The following is a 26,056-nucleotide window of genomic DNA, read 5'->3' as shown; positions in this document are numbered from 1 at the left end:
CATGTGTGTGCATACATTCATGGATGTACAATTCCATACTTTAGATAAAAGTCATCATGATTCTGAAACTATGTATTTTACCTGTTTGCAGTAGAAATTATATTTTTAATATATTCCATGGCCTTGAATATTTTCTATACTATTATGTTAATGGTTTAAATAGTAATACAATTACTAGTATTTTGTGTGCATATGTGCGTGCACACATGTGTAATGGCCTTTTAGGCCGTTCCATGTTGTTCACCTTGAACTTCATTCACGTTTTCTCAGGGAACTGTCTGGCAATGTACTTTTTTTTTTTTTAAGCTTCCAAGAGCATTTTGTTTATTTAACTTCCTCCTTCTCCTCTCAGTAGCACTTAGTATGAACACAGCATTGTTCTGAGGGCTTTAAGAATATTAATGTGTTTAATTCCCATGCACGAAGTGGATCCTAGTTATTACCCTCATTTTACAGTGGAGGAGTCTGAGGTTCAGAGAGAGGTTAAGAGACTTGCCCAGGGCCACACAGCTGGGATGTGGTGCGGCTGAGACTCGAACCCAGGCAGCCTAGCCCAGAATCTTGAACACACCACCCTGAGCTCTTCCCATAGACAGATTCATGCTGATGTGAGCGCTGGGCAGCAGTGGGCCCTGGTGCTTGGTGTGGAGTCATCCTCACTGCCCCTCACACAGCCTGGTGGGGCTGGCACTGCCTTTCCCAGCATGCCCCTGCCTCACTGACGGGGCCCCCAAGCCCCTTTGGTCCGACATAGGCCCCTCCAGACCGTTGGCCACCAGCAGCTCCACCAGGGGACGCTGTGGTCCCACGTGAGCCACTGCGTGTTTCTTAGGCAGCTCCTGTCTGCCCGCCCGTGTCTCCCTCCCTTTGCCAGACAGACTGGCATTTTCCATCCCGTTCACACACCCTGGGTGCTCATCCCTTCCGTGGAAGGGCAGTGACCTGTGGTAAGCTACAGTCAGATGAGGAGGCTTAGGGCAAGGCTCCCTCCAGGAAAACGGGCTCTCCTTCCATCTCTTTTTCCTTTTCCTTCTAAAGGATCCCAAGGGCAGAGGAGGGTGGGGTGGCATTTGAGGGGTGTTGGGAAAGCCCTGAGATTCTGGCAATGTACTTTTAATGCTGTATGTGTTACTTAACTGTTTGATTTTAAACTTCATTTCCAAAGTCCAGCCTTCGGAGTTCGGCTGCTTGCTGTGTGATTCCTTAGATTCTTGACCTGAGTTGAGTTTCTCAGTGTCTGACACAATTTTCTCCTCTGCAGTATCAGAACAGGTCTTTAATGAGCTGTGTTGTTGATAACAAGTTAATACAAGTAAAACATTTAGAGTAATGCATACCACGTAGCAAGTGTTCAAACAGTGTTCGTCTTTGCTGCTGTTATCATCATGATAGGAGGTTTTGAGCTTTCCTTAAACCCACTGTGGACTCTGTCGTCTCTGAAGACACCACTCAAGCTCCTCCAGGTTTAATTATCCCTCAGTGTGTAGAACATAATATCTAACACTTCCATATAGACAACCCGGCATTGAATTTTTATTTGTATCTATTTCATGTATTTCCTACAAAAATGATAAATCTATATCTATTTGAAGGATATCGTACTCTCTATGACAAAGCATAAGAAATTAAAATTAGACACACGAGTAGCTCCAAATACCTTTAAATGACTTTCAGAATACATACTTTTGCATAGCACAGGGAGATCAGCTTGGTGCTTTGTGACCACCTAGAGGGGTGGGATAGGGCGGGTGGGAGATGCAAGAGGGAAGAGATATGGGGATATATGTGTATGTATAGCTGGTTCACTTTGTTATAAAGCAGAAACTAACACACCATTGTAAAGCAATTATACTCCAATAAAGATGTTTTAAAAAAAAGAATACATACTTCAACCTAATTGATCTTTTCACCTCTACTCATTTTATATGCAAATAAGAACTCTGCTCATGGCCCTTGGCGAAATGTTTTTTTTTATTTAAGGCACGGTTGACCTTCAAGGATGTGGTCATCGAATTCTCTCCAGAAGAGTGGGAATGCCTGGATCCTGCTCAGAGGGCCTTGTACAGGGACGTGATGGTGGAGACCTACAGGAACCTGATCTCTGTAGGTGAGGATAACTTCACTCCAAAAGTTGGGAAGGTAGTTTTGCATTTACCATTGTTTGCCTTTGGGGATCGCCTGCCTTCCTTAACTGAACTCAAAGTCATGTTGACCGGGCAAGAAAAGTTTTGTGATGTAGCATCAGGAGTTTTGGGGTTGTTTTTTTTTATTTTATTTTTTCAATTTTATTTATTTATTTATTTATGGTTTCGTTGGGTCTTGGTTGCTGCCCGCGGGCTTTCTCTAGTTGCAGTGAGCAGGGGCTTCTCTTCGTTGTGGTGCGCGGGCTTCTTGTTGTGGTGGCTTCTCTTGTTGCAGAGCTTGGGCTCTAGGTGCGTGGGCTTCAGTAGTTGTGGCACACGGGCTCAGTAGTTGTGGCTCACGGGCTCTAGAGCGCAGGCTCAGTAGTTGGGGCGCATGGGCTTAGTTGCTCCGTGGCATGTGGGATCTTCCAAGACCAGGGCTCGAACCCGTGTCCCCTGCATTGACAAGCGGATTTTTAACCACTGCGCCACCAGGGAAGTCCCAAGGAAATCCTAGCATCAGGAGTTTAAACATGCCCTTTCTTCAGATGATCTAGCCACTTCATGATATGCCAGGAGTTTTTCCAGTGCTTGAGTACGTCTAATGCCCAACCGGAAACTTTTAAAATATTTCATTCCCTGTGCTCTACCCCTGTGCTTTTGATTCAGTACTTCTTGGTAGAGAGCTGGATATCTGTATGTTACATTGTTCCCTCTGCATTGAGAAGGAGGCAGGCAGTGGCTGAATTTGTGAAACATTTTTCCAGACCCATCTGTAATGTCCTCACTCTCATGTGAACAGAGAGCTGGAATTCTGGAAAAGCCACAGCAGTTGACATTTCTTTCAATAGGCAGGAATTTCTATTTTTGATGTGAGTGTTATTTGCATATTTGAGCAAGAGGAAGCACTCTGGACTGTGAAGAGTGACATGAAAATAGCAAAAAACCAAATGGGTGGGAATGAATCGAAATTTGAGCACAGATCAGATCTCAGAAGGGCAGAGAGGAAGCCACAGCATTAGTAGTGTTTGGGAAAGTCTACGCAGATGGAGAGTACTTTGGGAAAACAGGAGTTTATTTGTTGTCAAGTTTGAGAGGAAATTTTTCTTCTCCCTGAGTTATCACTGTCTCTCAACATGTAAAATGTATCATGTCATCCTCCAGTGGTGCAGGAGCTCCATCAGCAACAAAGGCAAAGTCTTTATCGTGGTCTACATCACTTGGCCATTTGGCTTCTGTGGACTTGTTATTCTTTGATTTTGAGAGTCACAAAGAGGGTTGTTTTAAAGAAGGGTCTATTGCTCCCTCAGCTCTCCTTTTGGACTTGATTCCCTTCAATGCTCAGTTCTCAGCTCTGGCACCTCAGAACCTGCATGGAGCTGTCTCAAGCCCTGTCTGCTTGTTTAGATCCCTCAGCCATTTCTTCTGTTCTGACTTGGCCACACATATCACGGATGTGTGTAATAGAGAGGTGCATTAGGTCTTCTGTAACTGTTACTTAGGAAAACTGTAAAGACGGTGGACAGAGAGATCCTCTTTTTAATCCCTAGTCCCTCCTGGGGAGAACATATGAATCTTTCTGACTAGCTTGGAATCTGTGGGTCAAGCTCATGATTCCATGTCAAGGACTCATAATATCTGAACCCCATATCTCGTGTTTTTTCCTCTACCTTGTAGGGAAATATATATTCTTTCTGATTTCATATTCTCCCACATTTGCATGATTTTGCCTGTGAAACTTATTTTGAAATACATACTCCCAGGGTCTGAAATTTTATCCCATTTCTTTGCTGTGATAATGTACCTGCAGTTAATGGACAACTTCTGCTGGACACTGTGGAATGGGTTTACTGTGTAACATTAAATTCTTTTTTAAAACTAAATTTATTTATTTTATTTGTTTATTTTTGGCTGCGTTGGATCTTCGTTGCTGTGCGCGGGCTTTCTCTAGTTGCGGCGAGCGGGGGCTACTCTTTGTTGCAGTGCACGGGCTTCTCATTGCGGTGGCTTCTCTTGTGGAGCACGGGCTCTAGGTGTGCAGGCTTCAGCAGCTGTAGCTCACAGGCTCTAGAGCGCAGCCTCAGTAGTTGTGGCACACGGGCTTCGTTGCTCTGCAGCATGTGGGATCTTCCCGGACCAGGGCTCGAACCTGTGTACCCTGCACTGGCAGGCGGATTCTTAACCACTGTGCCACCAGGGAAGTCCCAGCATTAAATTCTTGATGGCAAATACTTTCCCTCATTGTTGCAATATTTCCTGCTACGTAGAAAATCACCACTGTAAAGTAGTTAGTAGCGGGGTGAGCATGTTCTAGGATGCAAAATAAAGACCCTGATTGATAAGTCTTTCCAGTTCTTTTTCTGGTTTTGAGGAATGTTATCAAAGCATGTCTCAATAGCACTGTGACAATGTTGTTTACATATACTACTGATCATCCCCTTTGATCCTCAAGAAATGGTATAGGAATTTCTCCTAGAGATAACATTGTCCAAGTTCGCATCCTCAAGTTAGGCTATTGACTAAACTGTTGTTGATGCCATATTTTTTGTCACCTGTGTGCCCACTGTTTGTTCTACATCCACCCTTAATTTTGCAGCGTCTTAATGAGAGAGCTTGGGAATTCCCTGGTGGTCCAGTGGTTAGGACTTTCACTGCCGAAGGCGCGGGTTCAATCCCTGGTCGGGGAACTAAGATCCCACAAGCCACGCCGTGGTCAAAAAAAAAAAATTGAGACAGCTTATGAAGTGGAGTGATACCTTCAATGATGAACCATCATTTGTTTTGTTTACGGCACTGCTACTTTCATTTGGTACTTTTCTATGCATAATAAATGGTCTTGATTTTATTTCTTTAATCATCAGGTCTGTGTATTTGATGTTGCTCTTAGTGGTTTTGTTTCCTATTTTCCATGTGTGGTTGGTTGATTGGGGAAGAGCCAGCCCCCTTATGGTAGAATTGGTGATTAGTTCTTTATAGAATTCTTTATATAGTCTTGATATTCTGCTACGGCGTAGATCATTTGTAAATATTTTCTCCCATACAGTAGATTACTTTTGACTCTACTGAGTGTGCTCTAATGCACAGTAGTTTATAACTTTGAGGTGGTTCAAATTGCTGCTTTTACTTTGTCACCTGTGATTTTTGTGTTATGTCTGATAAATCATTGGTGAATGCAATGTCAGAAAGCTTTTCCTGTATGTTTACTTCTAGCAGTTTTATACATTTTGGTCTTTGGTTTAGGTCTTTCATTAGTTTTGTATATCATATAAGTTAATGGTCCAACTTAACTGTTCTGTATTTGGATAACTGGTTTTCTCCACATCTTTTTTTTGATAGACTGCCCTTCCCCCGTTGAGTTGTCTTGACCACCTTGTACAACATCATTTAACCATGTACAAGAGATTTTTTTTGACGTCTCTGTACTATTCCACCAGTCTCTCTGTCTTTATCTCTGTACCACAGTGTTGTGATTAGTGTAGGTTTGGAGTAAGTTTTGAAGTAAAGACATGTGAGACCTATGACTGTGTTCTTTTCAAGCTTATTTTGCTGTTCAGCATCTTTTGAGATTCCAAATGAATCTGTAGGGTGTATTTATCTATTTCTTCAAGAAATGCTATTGGGATTTTACTAGGGAGTGGGTTGAATCTGTTGATCACTGTGGGTAATATTGACATCTTGACAATATTGACTTCAAATACATGAATTTAGGATATCCTTGCATCAATTTGTGTCTTTTCTAATATTTTTAGTCATGTTTTTAGTTTACGGTGTACACATCTTTCTGTCCTTTTGTAAGGTTATGCCTAAGTGTTTAGTTTTATTTTATTTATTTACTTATTTAAATAATTTTTTTTTATTTGGTTGCACCAGGTCTTAGTTGCTGGTCGCCGGCTCCTTAGTTGTGGCAGGCAGGCTCCTTAGTTGCGGCATGCATGTGGGATCTAGTTCCCTGATGAGGAATCGAACCTGGGCCACCTGCATTGGGAGCGTGGAGTCTTAACCACTGCGCCACCAGGGAAGTCCCCTTGTTTTATTTTCTGATGTTATTGTAAATTGAATTGTTTTCTCAATTTCTTTCTTGATTTTTCATTGTTAATATATAGAAACACAATTGATTTTTGTGTGTTCATTTAATATCTTGTAATTTTTCTGAGTTCATTCATTATTTCTAGCAGATTTTTAGCAGGATCTTCATGGTTTTCTACATATTACATCATGTTGCTTTTAAACACATGACTTTGTTTCGTTTTTCTATTTTAATACTTCTGTGTCTTTTTATGCCTATTTGTTCCTGCTAGGATTTCCAGGAATAAGCTTTTAGAAATAGAGCAGGTATCCTCTTCCAGTTTCTGATTTAGAAAGAATGCTTTCAGTCTTTGACCAGTGAGCCTGATGTTAGCTGTCGGCAGTTAATATATGTCCTTCACTGTGCTGTGGTAGCTTTTTAAATTCCTTGTTTATTGAGTGTTTTTTATCATGAAAGCCCGTAGACTTGTGTTATATGGTTTTTACTGCATCAGTTGAGATGGTCATTTTATTTTTTGTTTCATTCTGTTAATGTACTGTTTTACACCAAAAGTTTACATATCTTGAACCACCTTACATTTCAAGAATATATCACCTTATGTTATTTTATATAATCCTTTCAGTGTGGTGTTAGTTTTAGTTTACTTTTTTAAAATTAAGTAATTAATCAATTGATTTATGACTCTGTTGGGTCTTCGTTGTTGCGCGTGGGCTTTCTCTAGTTGTAGTGAACAGGGACTACTCTTTGTTGTGGTGTGCGGGCTTCTCATCGTGGTGGCTTCTCTTGTTGTGGAGCACAGGCTCTAGGTGAGTGGGCTTCAGTAGTTGTGGCACGTGGGCTCAGTAGTTGTGGCTCACAGGCTCTAGAGCACGGGCTCAATAGTTGTGGTGCATGGGCTTAGTTTCTCCGCGGCGTGTGGCATCTTCCCAGACCAGGGATTGAACCCATGTCCTCTGCATTGGCAGGCGGATTCTTAACCAGTGCCCTAGCTGAGAAGTCCCCCATTTCCTTTTGATGGCCTTATTCTAGTTTTTCCTTCAGGTTTCAGCTAAGAACAGTCTTGCACATCTCATGGAATATTATATCTGTTCTTTGTGAAAATATGCATGGAAATGGGACTCAGGGAATATTGAATTTGATATCCTACATAGCAAATAATGTAATAGATGTACAACTGCTTTATATCTAAAATATTCTATTCGCTCTCTTTTTAAATCTCTTTCATTTTGGCCGCATACCCATAGGATAACTTCCACAGTTAAAAATTGAACAGTATTGTGTTACTTGCTAAGCCAATTTTTCTTTTCTTTTAACCTCCTTATTTTTAGTTGTCTCGTACGGTTTTATTCACACATATATGCAGTCACAAGGAGTGATACCCCATGTTTATCATTCCCTGTGCTTCACTGAGGCCTTTATCAGTCCTGGTCTTTACATGGTCCCTTGATGCTGACAGAAGCACTGTCATTTGCTCCCATATTTAAGTTGTTCTCCTGATCTCCCCAGTTTCCACAGCATTTCTTCAGCCATCACTCCACCTTTCTCATTACTCACACTGTAAAAATGATCCCCTTTCATCCACTGAACAGCTTTCTCAGGATACGACTTAAATTAATATGTGCAGCCGTGATGACTCAGAAACCATTTGAAGGAGGGATTGCTGAATAACAGTATTAGTTACACAGCTCACTTCTTGTTGCATCTCCTTTGAGTTTTCCTTTCAAAACTACTGGTACTTGTATGTTGAGTCTTAATTTGTATATGCTTTGTGGTTATGGTGGAAAAACTTTTTTTTGAGAGCTAATACAAGTTGTTCCAACTGAATATTTTGTCACAGTGTGTTTGCAGGTAGGCTGCCCTAAACTTAAGTTGAATTACGTGTAATCACTGTTTCTTTAGTAAAGAATCCTATTCTTTAGTGTTCCTAAAAATCTTTAACATCATGGTTGAGAAGTTTCATAACTGTGTTTGGTAAAAGTATTACTTTTGGTGTAACATCACATATTCACCATGAAACATTTGTTCATGCAGTGTAATGAATAGTATACCTATGGTCCTTTTTATCTTGTAGATCTCTCTCATATACACGTGATCAAGAAATTACAACTAAAATCAAACACTGACATAGGAGAAATATTCCCAACAGTGATGTTGGGAAGCCATGGAAGCTGTGAAATCAAGCATTTTTACCTGCAGGAAATACAGGAGAATATGCATGACCTTGGTTGTCAGTGGAGAGATGATGAAAGAAATTACAAATATATTCCTACATCCCCTAATGAAGATGTCACTTATAGAAGAGTTCGACATGGTAGAAGGGATTCAGGAAAGAAGCCGATTGCAAATAGGCTGGCATTAAGCTTTTCGGATGAACTGCGTATGTTTAAAAGTAAACAGAAAATCTATGAATTTCATCAAGCTGTTAAGAGCATCAACAATAGTACCTCATTTTCACCATCTCAAGAGATTTCTCCTACTGGCCAATCGACAATTTCTAATATACATGGGAGTGATTTTATGCATCTTTCAATACTGACAGAAGACCAGAAAGCACACAGGGCAAGTGCTTACAAATGTAATAAGTATGGCAAAACCTCTCCTAAAGGCTCAAACCTCAGTAGATATCAGAGAATCCACACAGGAGAGAAATTGCGTAAATGTGATGTGTGTGACAAGGTCTTTAGTCGAAATTCACACCTTGTAAGTCATAAGAGGGTTCATACTGGAGAGAAACCTTATAAATGTAAGGAGTGTGGCAAGAGGTTTAGTCAAAATTCACATCTTACAAGTCATCAGAGAATTCATACTGGAGAGATGCCTTATAGATGTCATGTGTGTGGGAAGACCATTTATTCCGCCTCAGGCCTCAGGAGACATATGATAATCCACAGAGAAGCTAAACAATGTAAATGTGATGTATGTGGCAGAGTCTTTAATCAGAAAGCAGTCCTTGCAGTTCATCAGAGAACTCATACTGGAGAGGAACCTTACAGATGTGGTGAGTGTGGCAGTGTCTTTAGTCAAAAAACACACCTTACAAGTCATCTGGTAACTCATACTGGAGAGAAACCTCACAAATGTAATGAGTGTGGCAAGTTTTTTCGGGATAAGAGAACCTTTACAAGGCATCAACAAATTCACACTGCAGTGAAACCTTACAGATGTAATGAGTGTGGGAAGTTCTTTCGTGAGAAGCCAACCCTTACGAGGCATCAGCACGTTCACACTGGAGAAAAACCTTACAAATGTAATGAGTGTGGCAGAGTCTTTAGTCAAAATTCAAACCTTGCACGTCATCAGGGAATTCATAATGGTGAGAAACCTTACAGATGTAATCAGTGTGGCAAGCTCTTTAATCGAAAAGGAAACCTTGCAGTTCATCAGAGAATTCATACTGGAGAGAAACCTTACAAATGTAGTGAGTGTGGCAAAGTGTTTAGTAAAAATTCAAACCTTGTGTGTCATCAGAGAATTCATACTGGGGAGAAACCTTACAAATGTAATGAGTGTGGCAAAGTCTTTCGTTACAAACAACGTCTTCGAATTCATCACAGACTACATAATGGATAGAAACCTTGCAAATGTATTGGGTGTGGAAAAGCCTTTACTCAGGTCTCAACCTTTGCTACACATCAGAAAATCCATACTTAAGAAAAACCATATAAATGTATGTGGAAAGGTCTTCAAAATTCAAACTTGAAAAAAAAATTAAAATGTGAAAATTCACACCTTACAATTCTTTGGCAAAATCACAGTGGGGAGAAACTGTACAAGTATCATGAGTGTTGTAAAGTTTTTGTGTGTGCAGCCTCTCTTACCGCCAGGTAATCTATAATGGAAAGAAACCTTGCAAGTATAATGACTGTCTACATGTGTTTAGTCAAAATTCATACCTTATAACCTGCCCAAGAATTCATACTGGAGCGATACCTTGCCAATGTAATGAGTGTGGCAAATTCTTCAGTGTGCTTTTAAGCCTAACTGAACATCAGGTAATCCATGATCTTGAGAGAGTTTAAGAGTGTAGTGAAGTGTCAAGGCATTTAGTAGGTGTCCACGTTTTCGGCTTTATTAGAATACTTATTCTGGAAAGAAACCAGATAAATGTAATTATTGTGGCCAGGTCTTTAGAAAAGGAATTTATTCACCAAGTAATTCGTTCCGGAGATTACCTCACAGATGTTATGAATGGGAAAACCTTTCCTTGGGGCTAACAGCTCACCAGGCATCAGATAATTTGTGCTGGATTGTTATGAAATTATTCCTCCTACGTTTGCATCTTTGCCACTGTACTATTGTCTGTCCCAGAGAAATCCCTGTTTGAGGTGGGAGCACTTTCCACACTTCTCATAGACTCTGCCTCTTAGTCTCAAACAGCAAAACACTCCTCTGATTGCTTCCTGGTGCCAGGACTACCTGCTTAGCATTTTGTAACAGTGTTTGGGGGAGAAGGTGACAGCCAGTCTCTGTGATGTGTTTGTGATTCGGACGTAACCATTTTCTAGAACTGCAACATAACTTCAGCGGAAGTGCAAGGATAGTGCACACTTTGTGTGGTGAGAATGTTTCTGCAAAACTTTGTTTCCAGTTGCCAATTCCCTCAAACAACTACAAGTTGCTAATGAACATCACTGCAGTGTAGCAGAGACTCTTCCTTTTCCTTGACCCCTTATTTTCTTAGTTTACACATTTTTCTTTTACTTTCTTGAGCTTTCACCAATATGATATTACATTTTAAATGTCAGTTTCATTTGTAAGTTTCTAGTATATAGAATTGTGATCGATTTTTGCATGTTCTACTTGTGTCCTGATACCTTGTAAATTATTCTTTTTCCAGAAATGTTTGTAGGTTCTTTTGTTTTTCTACATACACCATGTAATTAAATTTCCTATTTATGCTGTACGAAATTACCACAGAGTGCCTTAAGTAAACAGATTTATTCTCTTCTTTTTCTGTCCAGAGTTGTAAATGGACCCAGAGCACTGGGCTCTTTTGGGTGCTTCAGGTCACAATTCGTTTTCTTTCCTTTCCTGAATTCCAAATATCACTTTCATCCTCATCCTCATGGTCTTCATGTGGCTTTGCATGACACACTCTTAATTAATCAATGCTTTTGTTTAGTCATCTTCTTTTCATTTGAGCATTTCCTGAACACATCGTTTAAATTAGGCCACCATCTCAGTCTATCATTGTATTAATATATATACCTCTTCATCGTACCTAACACAGTCATATCTTATTTAATAATTGCTGACATTCCCTTATACAGTATAAGCTCCTGAAGGCAGGTTATTGTATTTCTTCCTACATATTCAGTGATTGGACTCATTCCCCATTGACAGAATGAGTGAATGTACTTTATGAGTGCAAAGACGGTTAGTGTGATAGATAGGATCATAGATCAGTAGGTCAGATGGTCAAATAAACATGTGATCATATTTGTGGACTGAAATTTAACTGTCCTGTACTTTACAGCCTAATGTTCTGAATATTTGTCATAAATTCTCACACCATAATTTGTTCACACATGAGTTTTCCGCAACACATGCTAAACAGTTCTAGCTCATGAGTGAAGGGATGTCTTCATGAAGTTTTCTTAAGCCACAACATTTTAAATTCAAGATTCTTTCTCAAATACTCCATTCTGTCCCCATCACTAAATAACAATCCTATTTCTCAGGTCGGACAGTTTCTATTTGTGATAGATTGCCTGGAAAACAGTAACTGAAAGAAATAGGTTTATCATTCTCACCTAACAGGAAGTCCAGAGGGTGCTGTGTTGGATGTGATGGGTCCTCTCCCTTCTTCCTCCATGACCACTTAGTCTTCAGTGTTTTTCTAGCAACCTGGCTGCTGGATGACTAAGGAGAATGATCATTATGACGTAAAATCCTTTGCAATTTTAGATTTTGTCTCCTTTTCATAGAAATATTAATTTGAGACATCTTTTCCCAATATATTAATTTGTGTTCAATATCCACCATGATTTTAATATGAAATGTGAATTTTCAAATTTCATATTTCTATCTCAAGAACAGAGATAGGTAAAGGGAAAAGGTGTTAGGGCCAGATTGTATCTATGGACTTTGTTCATTTTCCTGATAGTGTAATATTCCGCGTAACACCTGGCCAGTCTGCCCAGTGTTCCAAGTGTTGGGCAAAAATTATTAGGCCCGTAGTGTTTTCTAACTCACAGATATATTTCCTTGCTGCTCTGATTCTAAACACAGTGAAATAATCCTTCAGTTTTAATATAATTCTGATTCTGGTATCATGATAAGAAATAAAAGAATCCTTTGTTTTTTCTGGCCATGCTGCGTGGCTTGCGGGATTTTAGTTCCCAGACCAGGGGTCGAACCCTGGGCCCATGGCAGTGAAAGCGCCGAGTCTTAACCACTGGAGCAACAGGGAATTACCCCAGAAGAATCCATTTTGAGATGTTTTCAATTCATGTCATCCTACCTGAAAGTGAGAGATATACCAAAGGCTTGTAGTTCAGAAATATTATTATTTTTTGGCTGAGCTGAGTCTTTGTTGCTGCGTTTGGGCTATCTCTAGTTTCGGTGACTGGGGGCTACTCTCTGTTGCGGTGCGCGGCTTCTTGTGGCTTCTCGTTGCAGAGCACGGGCTCTGGGTGCGCAGGCTTCAGTAGTTGTGGCATGCTGGCCCAGTAGTTGTGTCTCGCAGACTCAATAGTTGTGGTTCATGGGCTCTAGAGCGCAGGCTCAGTAGTTGTGGCGCACGGGCTTAGTTGCTCCACGGCATGTGGGATCTTCCCGGACCAGGGCTCGAATTCGTGTCCCCTGCATTGGCAGGTGGATTCTTAACCACTGCGCCATCACGGAAGCCCCATATTTCTTATAAATCACAATATCAGACCCAGAGATGCCGCTTTTAGAAAGGCACCCAAGATGTTTGAAACCACGTATCCACATGAGCATCTTATCCAAGACTCAACGTGCAGTAGACTTCAGAATATACATCTTTGTGAGAATCCACACAGAGCAATATGTTTGCTAATGCTTGAACCTGAAGATCAAAACTGTGGAACAGGTCTTCCCTGGTGGCGCAGTGGTTAAGAATCTGCCTGCCAATGCGGGAGATACGGGTTCGAGCCCTGGTCCGGGGAGATCCCACATGCTGTGGAGCAACTAAGCCCGTGCGCCACAACTACTGAACCTGTGCTCTAGAGCCCACGTGCCACAACTACTGAAGCCTGCGCACCTAGAGCCCCGTGCTCCACAACAAGGGAAGCCACCGCAGTGAGAAGCCTGCGCACCGCAACGAAGAGTAGCCCCTGCTCGCCGCAACTAGAGAGCCCACGCACAGCAACTAAAACCCAACGCAGCCAAAAGTAAATAAATAAATTTATTAAAACAAAAAAAACTGGAACGTAGCGTTAACGTTGGAAAAGAAGCATTCAAGTGTAATGAATATTGTAAAGTGTTTCATCAGGCATCCACATGTTTGGTATAATAAGAGAATTCTTACAGGTCAAAGTATACAGGTATACTAAACATGAAAACCCTTTTAAGAAACAGTCCGTCCTCAGGGGTCCCCAAAGAACTTGTATTTGTGAGAATCCTCACAAATATAATGAATTTGGTGAATATTTTGAGCAATTCTTCAATAGACCACACCTCAGAGAATGCATACTAGGACTAAATAATCCTTTAGTTGTCTGAGATTAACCTGAGTTATGACATACTTAAGAATAATTACAAATCACAGCATGTTAAAACTTGTGTATGAGAAGAGGAAGGAGATATGTGGAAATGGCCCATTATCTTCAGTGTATGAACAATTATTTGAGTTTTCTTGAAAAGGCTTAATTACTATTTATGTCTTTCAATCTGAAGGTTAAAGTCTGTTGATCTTATGCCTTCATTACAGGCCTTCGATGATTGTTTCTGGGAAGGAAGCAGTAACATAAAGGGGCCAACTTCGTTAGGCATGGTTCCTTCACATCCATGTTCCCTGGAAAAACGAAGACCCTGAATGATCAAATTCAGTAGTGTGTGAATTAGTGGCAGGGAGGGGCAGGGAATAATGTACAATTATGACATGACTCATCGTGCTTATTACGTTCAGGGAGCCCTTCTGTGGATAGGCCAGTGTGGGTTATAGGACAGAATCCTCTACCAATTGACCATGAGTAAAGCAGGCAGGACATTAAGGGACTGGGCTTTTCATGGCAGGAGCGTGACAGGTTACTAGGGACTGATTATCAGGTAGATATAATGCACAGGAAAAGTTGGTCACTGTCTCCATTGGATGGTGATAGCAGTCGTGTACATCTATGTTGAAAGGAAATTAGTTTTATTCTTTGAAATTGAGAGAACAGTTATGTTGAGAGGAAATTTAATCAAAATAGTATGTGTGTATGTGATTTGCCATTTAACTGCTGCCATTACATTTTGCTATTGCTTTATTCTAAATGTATCATAGGTCTCCTGTTTTAATTCATAAAATCACATGAAATATATATATTACAAATATATACACTGCAAGTATACCCATTACAATCTTCATTCTGAAGTATATTTATTCAGTAAGGTAACTTTCATCTAATTTTCAGGTGTATTTTTTTTTACAACAAAATATCAATAGATGCTATATATAAGATTTTACACTTTGTTTTTTATGTATAATAGAGATCGTTTCAGTATAATGACTTTCTGCACTCTTATTGTTGAGTTTTTTTTGTTTTGTTTTGTTTTGTTTGCGGTACGCGGGCCTCTCACTGTTGTGGCCTCTCCCGTTTCGGAACACAGGCTCCAGACGCGCAGGCTCAGCGGCCATGGCTCACGGGCCCAGCCGCTCCGCGGCATGTGGGATCTTCCCGGATCGGGGCACGAACCCATGTCCCCTGCATCGGCAGGCGGACTCTCAGCCACTGCGCCACCAGGGAAGCCCTCTGCACTCTTTTAATACCTTTTTACACATAGCCATGTGTTCCCCTAATTTCTCAGCCCTCTTGCATCAAGGCCAAGTCTTAAGACCAATTTTGCCCAGTTGTTTGTTCATGGAAGTTGTGTGTTTCTCATTTGAATGAGGAAGTCATTATTTCTTAAACATCAGGATATCACACCCAGCAATTCTACTTTTGAAAATATACCCAAGAGATTTGAAAAGATTTTTTTCATGAAGACATCTTGTATAGCATTGATGATGTGCGGAATCTAAAATACGACAGAAATGAACGTACCTAAAAAACAGAGTCACGGGTATAGAGAACAGACTTGTGGTTTGCCCAGGTGGAGGGGGGCAGGTAGCGGAGGGTTGGATTAGGAGTTTGGGATTAGCAGATGCAAAGTAATGTATAAAATGGATAAACAACAAGGTCCTACTATATAGCACAGAAAACTATATTCAATATCCTGTAATAATCCATAATGGAAAAGAATGTGAAAAAGAATATGTATATGTGTAATTGCATGTGTCATTCCTCTGTGTACATTTTCATGTGATGCAAATTTGAAAACTACCCCTTGATTTATGCAACCTCCAAGCATTTCACTGACATAAAGGGAGAAATACAAATTAAATATATAAATTGGACAAAACAGTATCTTTGAAAAATATATATGATTGACGAGATGAGATTCCTCAAAACCTGAAAGTCGAACTGCCATATGACTCAGCCACTCCACTCCTGGGTCCGTTACTAGGAAAAAAGAAAACTCTAATTTGAAAAGATACAGGCACCTGAACGTTCATAGTATCACAATTTACAGTAGCCAAGATATGGATGCAACCTAAATGTCCATCAACAGATGAATGGATATGGGGGAGTTCCCTGTTGGCCTAGTGGTTAGGATTCCAACAAACGTGCAATGAGATCCCTGTGAATCAGGAAGAGGAATGTAGTATGTATATTATTAGCAGGTGGAAAATTGTGGTCTTTCCTAAGCAAGACATCAGGAGTTTACTCTTGAATAAACATTCAGTTTTGTGTGAAAGAGTCTGATTCCATATTTGAGGTCTGACTATAGACACCTTTAAGTCTCACTACAAACTGTTCCTCTTCTGCTCACGTGAGCAGGGCAGGCTGATGATAAAGCTGAGTGCGCCTTCCCTTGGCAGTAGTTGTGGGTTCACGCAACGAGCAAGTACCATCACCTCAGCCTGGTCCTGTATCCAGAGTAACACAAGCCCATCAGCATTCTCTGCCCTCTCTAGCCATTTTTAAAAACTTGGGAAGTCTACCCTGCTCTCCCCAGAAGGCCTCATTACGTAACAAACATTTTCCTAACACGTTATTTATTTATTTTTTTGCCACGCCATGTGGCCTTCAGGATCTTAGTTCCCCAACAAGGGATCAAACCCAGGCTCCCTGCAGTTGAAGCTGAGCTCGGAGTCCTAACCACTGGACCATCAGGGAATTCACTCCTAACACTTTAATGTATGGAGTCATCAGTCCTGCCATCGAATCTAAACTTTGAGTGGGGATCCATCCTTTTCCAATGGAGAAAGCCTAAGTACAAACTAACAAAAATGTGTTGGGAGAGTTAATAGGTGAAATTTCTAGTGTATCTATCAAAAACTCCCATTGTGTACGTTCATTCTTAGAGAAAAGTCATGAACATTGATCTTTTTCAATTCTCTCACCACCCCCTACCCCCTTCTGGGAATCACATGTTAGTTCTATGAGTCTCCTTTCACTGTATTTTGCGTTTTTTGTTTTTTAATTTTTTAGATTCCATATATAAGTGAAACCATGTGGTATTTGTCTTTGAGTTTTTTTCTCTCAGCACAGTACCTTCTTCATCCATCCATGTGGTTGCAAATGGCAAGATTTATTTTCTGGCTGAGTAGTGTTCCATTCTATATATATACACCACGTTTTCACTATTCATCCGTCCTTCCATGGTGCTCAACCCAGTCTTCACATTAGATGGATGAGGCATTTTGCATAGACATGTTTTGTACCCTCTGACCGGGAATTCCCCTTCATGTAGTCAGTGTAGGACCCAACCTCAATCATATATATATATTTTTTAGAAGATGTTGGGGGTAGAAGTTTATTAATTTATTTATTCGTTTTTGCTGTGTTGGGTCTTCGTTTCTGTGCGAGGGCTTTCTCTAGTTGTGGCAAGCGGGGGCCACTCGTCATCGCGGGGCACGGGCCTCTCACTATCGCGGCCTCTCCTGTTGAGGAGCACAGGCTCCAGATGCGCAGGCTCAGCAGCCATGGCAAACGGGCCCAGTTGCTCCGCAGCATGTGGGATCTTCCCAGACCAGGATTCGAATCCATGTCCCCTGCATCGGCAGGCGGACTCTCAACCACTGCGCCACCAGGGAAGCCCTCAGTCATATTTAAAGTGCCCCAGGATGTTCCAATCTGGATCCATCATTGAGCATCGTGACTCTGAGTCCCCCCATTCCTGAGGGCTGAGATCTGGGCTGAGGGTGAGGGCTCTGCTCTGCGTGGGGATAGATCAGGGCTGGTCTGTGACCTGCAGGGGATCGTCGGGTCCAGCTGAGGTGCCCGCTGCTGCTGGGTACGTGAGGGCCTCACCTGGAGGGGAGCGAGGTCTGAAGAAAGGGTGGGAAACTCACCTGTTGGTCTCTGTGTGGGAATTACTGTCCTGAGCCCCTCCTGGGACAGTGGGCAGCAGAGGACCGTCTGTTCCACATGCTGAGGGCTTCCCTGTGTGTGTGGTGGTGACTCAGGAAGGGGGTGTGTTGATTCTGAGCATTAAACAGCATCTTTTCCACTTTCAGGATAGACCTCTAAACATTCATTTTGTCTAAGGAAGAAGCGCTTAAGAGGTGAAAGAGGAAAGAACTGGAGTCTGCAATGGCTCTTACTCAGGTAATGTCATATTCTCGGTTGGTTTTTCTGTCTGTCCTTCCTCGAATGCCCTTCTTTGGACTCGGTAAACTTGTCTGACTCTGAAGTATCCTGCCTGACACCTGTACACGCACCGTCCCCCAGGTCCTTCCCTCAGGGCCTGTCATCTCCACTTAGATCCCGTCTCCCCGTGACCCAGTGACCTGGAACTTGTAAAGAGGCTCCACTGGGTGTAGTCCTGGGCAGGGCTTCACCCCCATGGGTTTAGTCGGGGTGTCAATGCCATTGGCCCGCAGCAGCTGCTTAGGGGCCCCATCTGGATGCACCGTCTGCTCTCTGTAAACCAGGATCTGGATGGTGCACGTGAAAGTCGGGCAGTAATGTGCACAACACCTGGTGAGATCTGGAAGTCAGGCCAACTAAGGGTAATTTGTTCTGACTTATTCAAAGGCCATTGAAGCTAAGTGGGCAAGTCACTGACTGAATCTTAATGACTGGGAATGGAATGGAAAGTTCAGAACTAGACATCAGTGATAGAGGGTGTTTTATTCCAGCCTGGAATTTGAACCATGAAGTCAACCTAAACCTCTGACCGTTGGAAATTCTTTATATCACTTTCATCACCTCCATTCCTGAGAGGTTGTCTTTTTACTCTGTGGATTGTATCTTTTGACACATAGTATTTACCTTTGATGCAGGTTAAGGACCAGCTTTATTTTTTTGCTTGTAGATATCTAGTTTCTCAGCACCATTTGTTATTGAGACTGTCCTTTCCCATTTGTTTAGTGTTGGCACCCTTTTCTATACATTTTTCCATATATTCCAGGGATTGTTTGAGTTTTCTAATCTGTTCCATTGGCTTATGTATCTGCGTTTATGCCAGTACCACATCATCTTGATTACTTTGTAATATGTTTTGAAATCTAAAACTGATGGGCTTGGTCGATGGCCATGATCTTCAGGTCCAAGTGCTTCCAGCCCTGGCCCCGCCCCGGACAAGGGTGGCTGCCTGCTGGATCACTTCGGTGAATGTAAAAGCTTTAAAGAGAATTTCATGAAGTGTCTCCAGGGCAATAGTTTTGACAATACTTTGCAGAAATGAATCAAAACAATGTATTTAGCATGTAGGATGGAGAGGCAACTGATATTACAAAAACCCCTGGAAAAACTGGAATTTGGAGATTTGTTTGTTTTGTTTTCTTTTCTTTTTGGCCATGCAACGTGGCATGTGGGATCTTTGTTCCCTGACTAGGCAACGAACCTTCATCCCCTGCAGTGGAAGCACTGAGTCTTAACCACTGGACCACCAGGAGGTCCTGGGGTTTGGAGATTTGCTAGATGGAAAATCAGAGAGAAAAACTGAACCTTGATGGGAAGAAGACTGCAGGACAGTGTGGGGTCATCTGGACGACGTCGCCCCGCTGATGACCTTGCCACTCCAAGGGCGTGCTTGTAGGTACTGTGGCACAGGAAGGGGCTTTGCGGATGCCCAAGAGATGCCGTTGAAATCAAGATAGACACCCCACCCTGGCTCATCTTCTAGGAATCCCCAAAGGATTTTGGAAAACCATTGTCCCTTTTAGATTCCCATTTTCCCCCAGGTGTGTTAGGTTTTCTCATTAAGTCCTAGAGTGTGACAGGGCCCCCAGGGAGGTAAGGTGCCAGGTGACATCTGCGTAGTGAATGGAACTTTGGGCTCCTGTGTGGTGCTGGATTCACATCACAGGCTCTGTGTCTTTTCAGTGCTCGTGTGCTAAATGTTCACGATTAGCGGTCTGTTACGTAGACAGAGATTGTCAGGAAAACTTTTTGTAGCAAATGGTTTCCTCTTCATACTCATAAATATATATGCCCTTTATTTCTTTTTTTGCGGGGGCGGGGTGGATGCTGCGCTGCACAGCATGCGGAATCTTAGTTCCTTGACCAGAGATCAAACCTGTGCCCCCTGTGGTGGAAGCATGGAGTCTTAACCACTGGACTGCCAGGAAGGTCTCTGACCTTTATTTCTTTTTTTATCTTTTCTTTTTTTTTTTTTAACAAAAATAGAGGACAAGTTCAGAAGTGGGAAATGGTCTGGCTTTTGAGATATCTGACTTCTTGCTTTTTTTCTGGTGATGCCCGAGCACCAGGTATCTTTCTAACCAAGTGTCATTTTCTGATTTGTATCAGACTATGTTTGTAAAACTGGATGTTTAATTTCAAGAACTCATTTGTTGTAACTGCAAAAAAAAATGAAAATAAAAATGACTGACTCTATCTTCTTTTTCAAGAGTATTTTGGATATTTGGGGGTCCCTTGAGATTCTGTTAATTCTATAATTTTTAAATTTTTTAATAAATTTTATTTATTTATTTATTTATTTATGGCTGCGTTGGGTCTTCGCTGCTGCGCACGGGCTTTCTCTAGTTGCAGTGAATGGGGGCTACTCTTCATTGAGGTCCGCTCCCTGTTAATTATAGCGTGATTTTTCCTATTCCTACAAAAATTGCCCTTGAAATTTTCATAGGGATTCCATTGAATCTGTAGGACACTTTGGGTAATTTGGCCATTTTAAGAATATTAAAATTGGACTTCCCTGGTGGCGCAGTGGTTAAGAATCTGCCTCCCAATGCAGGGGACACAGGTTCGAGCCCTGGTCTGGGAAGATCCCACATGCTGCGGAGCTACTAAGTCCGTACGCCACAACTACTGAGCCTGCGCTCTAGAGCCCGTGTGCCACAACTACTGAGCCTGCGCTCTAGAGCCCGTGTGCCACAACTACTGAGCCTGCGCTCTAGAGCCCGTGTGCCACAACTATTGAGCCTGTGCTGTAGAGCCCACGTGCTGCAACTACTAAAGCCAGCACGCCTAGAGCCTGTGCTCCACAAGGAGGGAAGCCACCGCAATGAGAAGCCCATGCACCGCAGCAAAGAGTAGCCCCCGCTCGCCGCAACTAGAGAAAGCCCGCGCACAGCAACAAAGACCCAACACAGCCAAAAATAAATAAATAAATGAATGAATTAATTAAAAAATATTAAAATTGGAATATTCTAATCCATGAGTACAGGGTGTGTTTCTATTTATTTGTATCTCCATGAACTTCTTTTAGAACGTTTAGTAGTTTTCAGTGTACAAGTCTTTCAACTCCTTGGCTAATTTTTTCCTAAGTGTTCTATAGGACTATTCTCTAATTTTCTGTTGACCTTGTTCATTGTGTATAAAAGTGCAACTGATTTTTGCGTGCTGATTCTTTATGCTGCAAGTTTTCTAAAGTTGTTTTTTGAGGAAGTAGTTTTCTCGTGAAATCTTTTTGGTTTGTGCATACAAAACCTTATCACCTACAGAATAAGAAAATTGTACTTTTTCCATGTGGGTAACTTTGAGTTTTTGGTTTTTGTCTTACTGTTCTAGATAGGGCGTTTAGTATTTTCTTGAACAGTAGTGCAGAGTGTGCATCTTTCTCTTTTGTTGTTGTAAAGATTTATGTAGTGCGGACTTCCCCTGTAGTACAGCTTACAGTGCCTGGTGTAAATTTTGATAATTTTGATATGTTTTTTTTTAATTTATTGATTGATTGATTGATTGATTGATAGATAGATAGATAGCTGTGCTGGGTCTTCGTTGCGGTGCCCGGGCTCTCTCCAGTTGCGGCAAGCAGGGGCTACTCCTTGTTGCCATGCATAGGCCTCTCACTTTGGTGGCTTCTCTTTGTTGTGGAGCATGGGCTCTAGGCGTGCAGACTCAGTAGTTGTGGCATGTGGGCTCAGTTGCTCCGCGGCATGTGGGATCTTCCTGGGCCAGGTTGAACCTGTGTCCGCTGCATTGGCAGGCAGATTCCCAACCACTGCACCACCAGGGAAGTCCTGGCATGGTTTTTGTTTTGTTTTGGTTTTTGGCCCTGCTGCGAGGCATGTGGGATCTTAGTTCCTTGACTAGAGATTGAACCCGTGCCCCCTGCAGTGGGGGCACAGAGTCTTAACCACTGGACCACGGGGAAAGTCCCTGGTATGTTAATTTTATAATTAATTAATTAATTAATTTTTGGCTGCATTGGGTCTTTGTTGCTGCACGCGGGCTTTCTCTAGTTGCAGCGAGTGGGGGCTACTCTTTGTTGCGGTGCGCGGGCTTCTCATTGTGGTGACTTCTCGTTGCAGAGCACGGGCTCTAGCCATGTGGGCTTCAGTAGTTGTGGCACTTGGGCTTCAGTAGTTGTGGCTCACGGGCTCTAGAGCGCAGGCTCAGTAGTTGTGGCACACAGGCTTTGTTGCTCCGCAGCATGTGGGATCTTCCCGGACCAGTGCTCGAACCTGTGTCCTCTGCATTGGCAGGCAGATTCTTAACCACTGCGCCACTGGGGAAAGCTCTCTTGTATTGTCTTTGACTGGCATTGGTAGTAGAGTAATTCTGGCCTCATAGAGTTTGAAACTGTTCCTTTTTCTTCATTTTGGGGGGGAATAGTTTAAGTAAATTTGTTCTTAATGGTTTTCAAATGTTGTCTTGAATTCTGAAGTGAATATATCTGGCTTTCCTTTGTTGAATTGTTTTTGATTAGTGATTCCATCTCCTTTCCAGTTACTTGTTTGTAGAGGTTTTAATTTCTTCATGGTTCTGTCTTGGTAGTTAATGTTTCTCTAGGAATTTATTCATTTCTTCTAGTTTATCCAATACTCAGGGATAGAATTTTCATAATATTTTCTTCTAATTTTCTTGATTTCTGTTGAATCAGTTGAAATTATTTGTAATGTCCGCTCTTTCATTTCTGATTTTAGTAATTTGAGTCTTTGCTCTTTTTGTTAGTTATTCTAGATATGGGTTTGTCAGTTTTGTTCTCTTCAAATAACCAACTTGTGGTGGTGTGATTTTATGTAGTTCTTTTCCCCTATTTTATTGATCTCTAATCTAATTCTTTCTTCTATGTTCTGCTAGTTTATGCATATTTTGTACTTGTAAGATCTTTTATTTTGTTTTGGATTTTTTTTTTGAAATTAGTTTTCATACACTTGATAAACCACAACCTTTTCTTTGTACTTTTAAAATTTTCTCTTTCCCTTACTTATCGAAATTTAATTAATATATATCATTGTATAAGTTTAAGGTGTATAGTGTGAACTTTTCTTGCAAAATAAGTACCTCAGTGGGGTCTTTACTACATTCACCTGTGACATAATTACAGTTTTTTTATGTGTCTTGGGAACATGTAAGGTCTACTATCTTATTGACTTTCAAGCATATAGTATAGTGTTGATAACTGTAAGTACCATGGTGTACATTAAATTCTACAACTTTCAACTTACAGCAGGAAATGTATTCCTTTGACTAATATCTCCCCATTCTACCAAGTCCCAGGATTTGATAACCAGTATTTTTGTCTTTGTTACTCTTTGGTTCTTTTTTTTTTTTTTTTCTTTTTACACATGAGTTACATCATTCAGTACCATCTGTTCATTCTCTGTGAATTACTTTACGGAGCAGATAACCTCATTGTTCCTCTGTGTTGTTAAAAATAGCAGAATTTTTTTCTTCTTCCTGAGTAAATGGTACTACATTCCGTATATCTGCTAGATTTTTTTCGTTTGATATGTTCCCAATAGTGTAATTTCTGCACTATATAATAACTTTGTTCTTTTTAAAATCGTTTGAAGAAGTTTTATCCTATTTGATTTTTTGTATCTGTATGTTTGTGTATGGGATAAATTTATCCATCTCCATTCGATGGCCTCTTCCAGCTTACCTTCAGGTTTCAGTAACAACATTCTTACACATCTCCCGGAATATTATGTGTGTTCTTTGTGAATATATGCATGGAAATGGGACTTACGGAGTATTTAGTTTGATACCTTACACAGCGAATAATGTAATAAGTGTAAACCTGCTTTGTTTGTACTTTGAACTGGTTTGCAAGACAGAAATAGAGACACAGATGCAGAGAACAAACATATGGACACCAAGGGGGAAAGGGGGTGGTGGTGGTGGGATGAATTGGGACATTGGGATTGACATATATATACTAATATGTATAAAATGGGTAACTAATAACTTGCTGTATAAAAAATAAATAAAATGAAGTTAAAAAAAATAGATGCAAGTGACAGCATACTATGCACACTGTTTTATACTTAAATTTTTCATTAGTATATATCTTGGAGATAATTCCAGGACATATAATTTAAAAAATTTTTTTATTGCTAAGAGAAGAAAAATTTTTTCGTCGAGGTTACATTTTTCTGGGGGAGGTGTGGCAAAGGTCTTATCCTTTTGTTTACCTCAGTGGTATCATTCATGAAATTCCAGAGTGGTTGGTTTAAGGTCACATTCCTGGGAGGGGTGTAACTGCAATAAAGTCTTGTTTTGCTGTCTTTGGGGCAAATGACCACTTTGGGACTGTTTTATTTTTTTCAACACTCCCTAAAACCTGTCCCCCATTCATGAATATGCAGTACATGGCATGCACCTTGATCTACATTATGGGAAAATAGGAATATAGTAAGCACATGTGAAATATTAGAAAAATTAAAAATCATACGATCTCTTATGCTTGAATCGCTCAGGGAAATAATTTGAAAATATCAATGTTCATGAGTTTTAAAAACGAACAATATCCAAGAGGAACTTTTTCCTTTGAGAGATAAAGTAGAAATTTCATACATTCACTACCCAAACATTCTTTATTTTTGGTAATGTGCACTTGTAACCATTCACTGGAATAGGGTGGAACCCCATCCAAAGTTTTGTTTCGTCATTGAGGTTGATGCTAACATTAAAGTGTTATGCGAATATTTGTTACATACTTCAGCTGTCTAGGGGGACAGGGGAGACTTCCAAGGTGTTTTAAAATGGTTTGAGAGAACGGAATGGTGACTGGCTTGGTGTGTTAATGTGATTACCGGGTGAGGCTTGATGGAGGATACACTTGCGGTTTGAACTTTCAGTTTGTGTCACAGGATGGAGCCATCAGGCTTCTTTATCAGCTTGCCCACATAGGCTGGATAGGAAGAGGTTGTGCTTATTCGGTGTCAGTAGTGAAACATCAAAAGCTGGAGTCAGATTGTTCAATTAAATGCAATATTTACTCTTGAACTTCCTGGTTTCTTGGTTAGGACACACTGTACGCTTCTTCATGCTAATAATGTTATTACATTTTTTTTTTCTCCTGCAGCAGACATGCTGTTCAATTGGGTTGTTGAAAATGCTTGTAAAATACTATTTTAAAAAATTGGCTGAATACATTTACCCTGTTTAATAAAAATTAATGTGTGTGGGGCTTCCCTGGTGGCGCAGTGGTTGAGAGTCCGCCTGCCAATGCAGGGGACGCGGGTTCGTGCCCCGGTCCAGGAAGATCCCACGTGCCGCGGAGCGGCTGGGCCTGTGAGCCATGGCCACTGGTCCTGCGCGTCCGGAGCCTGTGCTCCGCAACGGGAGAGGCCACAACGGTGAGAGGCCCGCGTACCGCAAAAAAAAAAAAAAAAAAATTAATGTGTGGAACTGTTTATTGGATAATATAAATAGACAATTTCATAGAAGAGCAATTATCCAAGGGCTATTAAAATTTTCATTTCAAATAACGTTACTAAGCAATATGTTACATGTTTTATTTTCTACTGTAATAATTTTTGTTTTTATTTTTTTATTTTTCTAAAGATATTTATTTATTTGGTTGTGCTGAGTGTTAGCTGAGGCATGGAGGATCTTCGTTGCGGCATGCGGGATCTTTTAGCTGTGGTACGCGGGATCTTAGCTGCAGCATGTGGACTCTTAGTTGCAGCCTGCATGTGGGATCTAGTTCCCTGATCAGGGATCGAACCCGGGCCCCCTGCATTGGGAGTGCAGAGTCTTAACCACTGGACAGTCAGGGAAGTCCCTGTGGTTTTTTTTGTTTGTTTGTTTTTTAACATCTTTATTGGAGTATAATTGCTTTACAATGGTGTGTTAATTTCTGCTTTATAACAAAGTGAATCAGCTATACATATACATATATCCCCATATCTCTTCCCTCTTGCATCTACCACCCTCCCTATCCCACCCCTCTAGGTGGTCACAAAGCACCGAGCTGATCTCCCTGTGCTATGCAGCTGCTTCCCACTAGCTATCGCTTTTACATTTGGTAGTGTATATATGTCCGTGCCACTCTC

General features: G+C 41.2%; 1 protein-coding gene across 1 annotated transcript in view; it reads left to right on the top strand.

The window, feature by feature from the left end:
- Window positions 1-26,056, top strand: part of LOC132416987 (zinc finger protein 665-like) — a 49,237-nt gene that overhangs the window by 7,287 nt on the left and 15,894 nt on the right. Inside the window, exons 5-6 of the mRNA XM_069540202.1 lie at window positions 1,981-2,107; window positions 8,222-10,142. Of these exons, the coding sequence (XP_069396303.1) occupies window positions 1,981-2,107; window positions 8,222-9,720 (1,626 nt within the window). The 3' untranslated portion in view covers window positions 9,721-10,142. The remainder of the gene's footprint in view (window positions 1-1,980; window positions 2,108-8,221; window positions 10,143-26,056) is intronic.

The sequence above is a fragment of the Delphinus delphis genome, chromosome 20 (assembly GCF_949987515.2).
Source record: "Delphinus delphis chromosome 20, mDelDel1.2, whole genome shotgun sequence".
In the NCBI taxonomy this organism is placed as follows: Eukaryota; Metazoa; Chordata; class Mammalia; order Artiodactyla; family Delphinidae; genus Delphinus; species Delphinus delphis.
The sequence above is the reverse complement of the archived record's forward strand: the minus strand, read 5'-3'. Positions and strand labels throughout refer to the sequence as shown.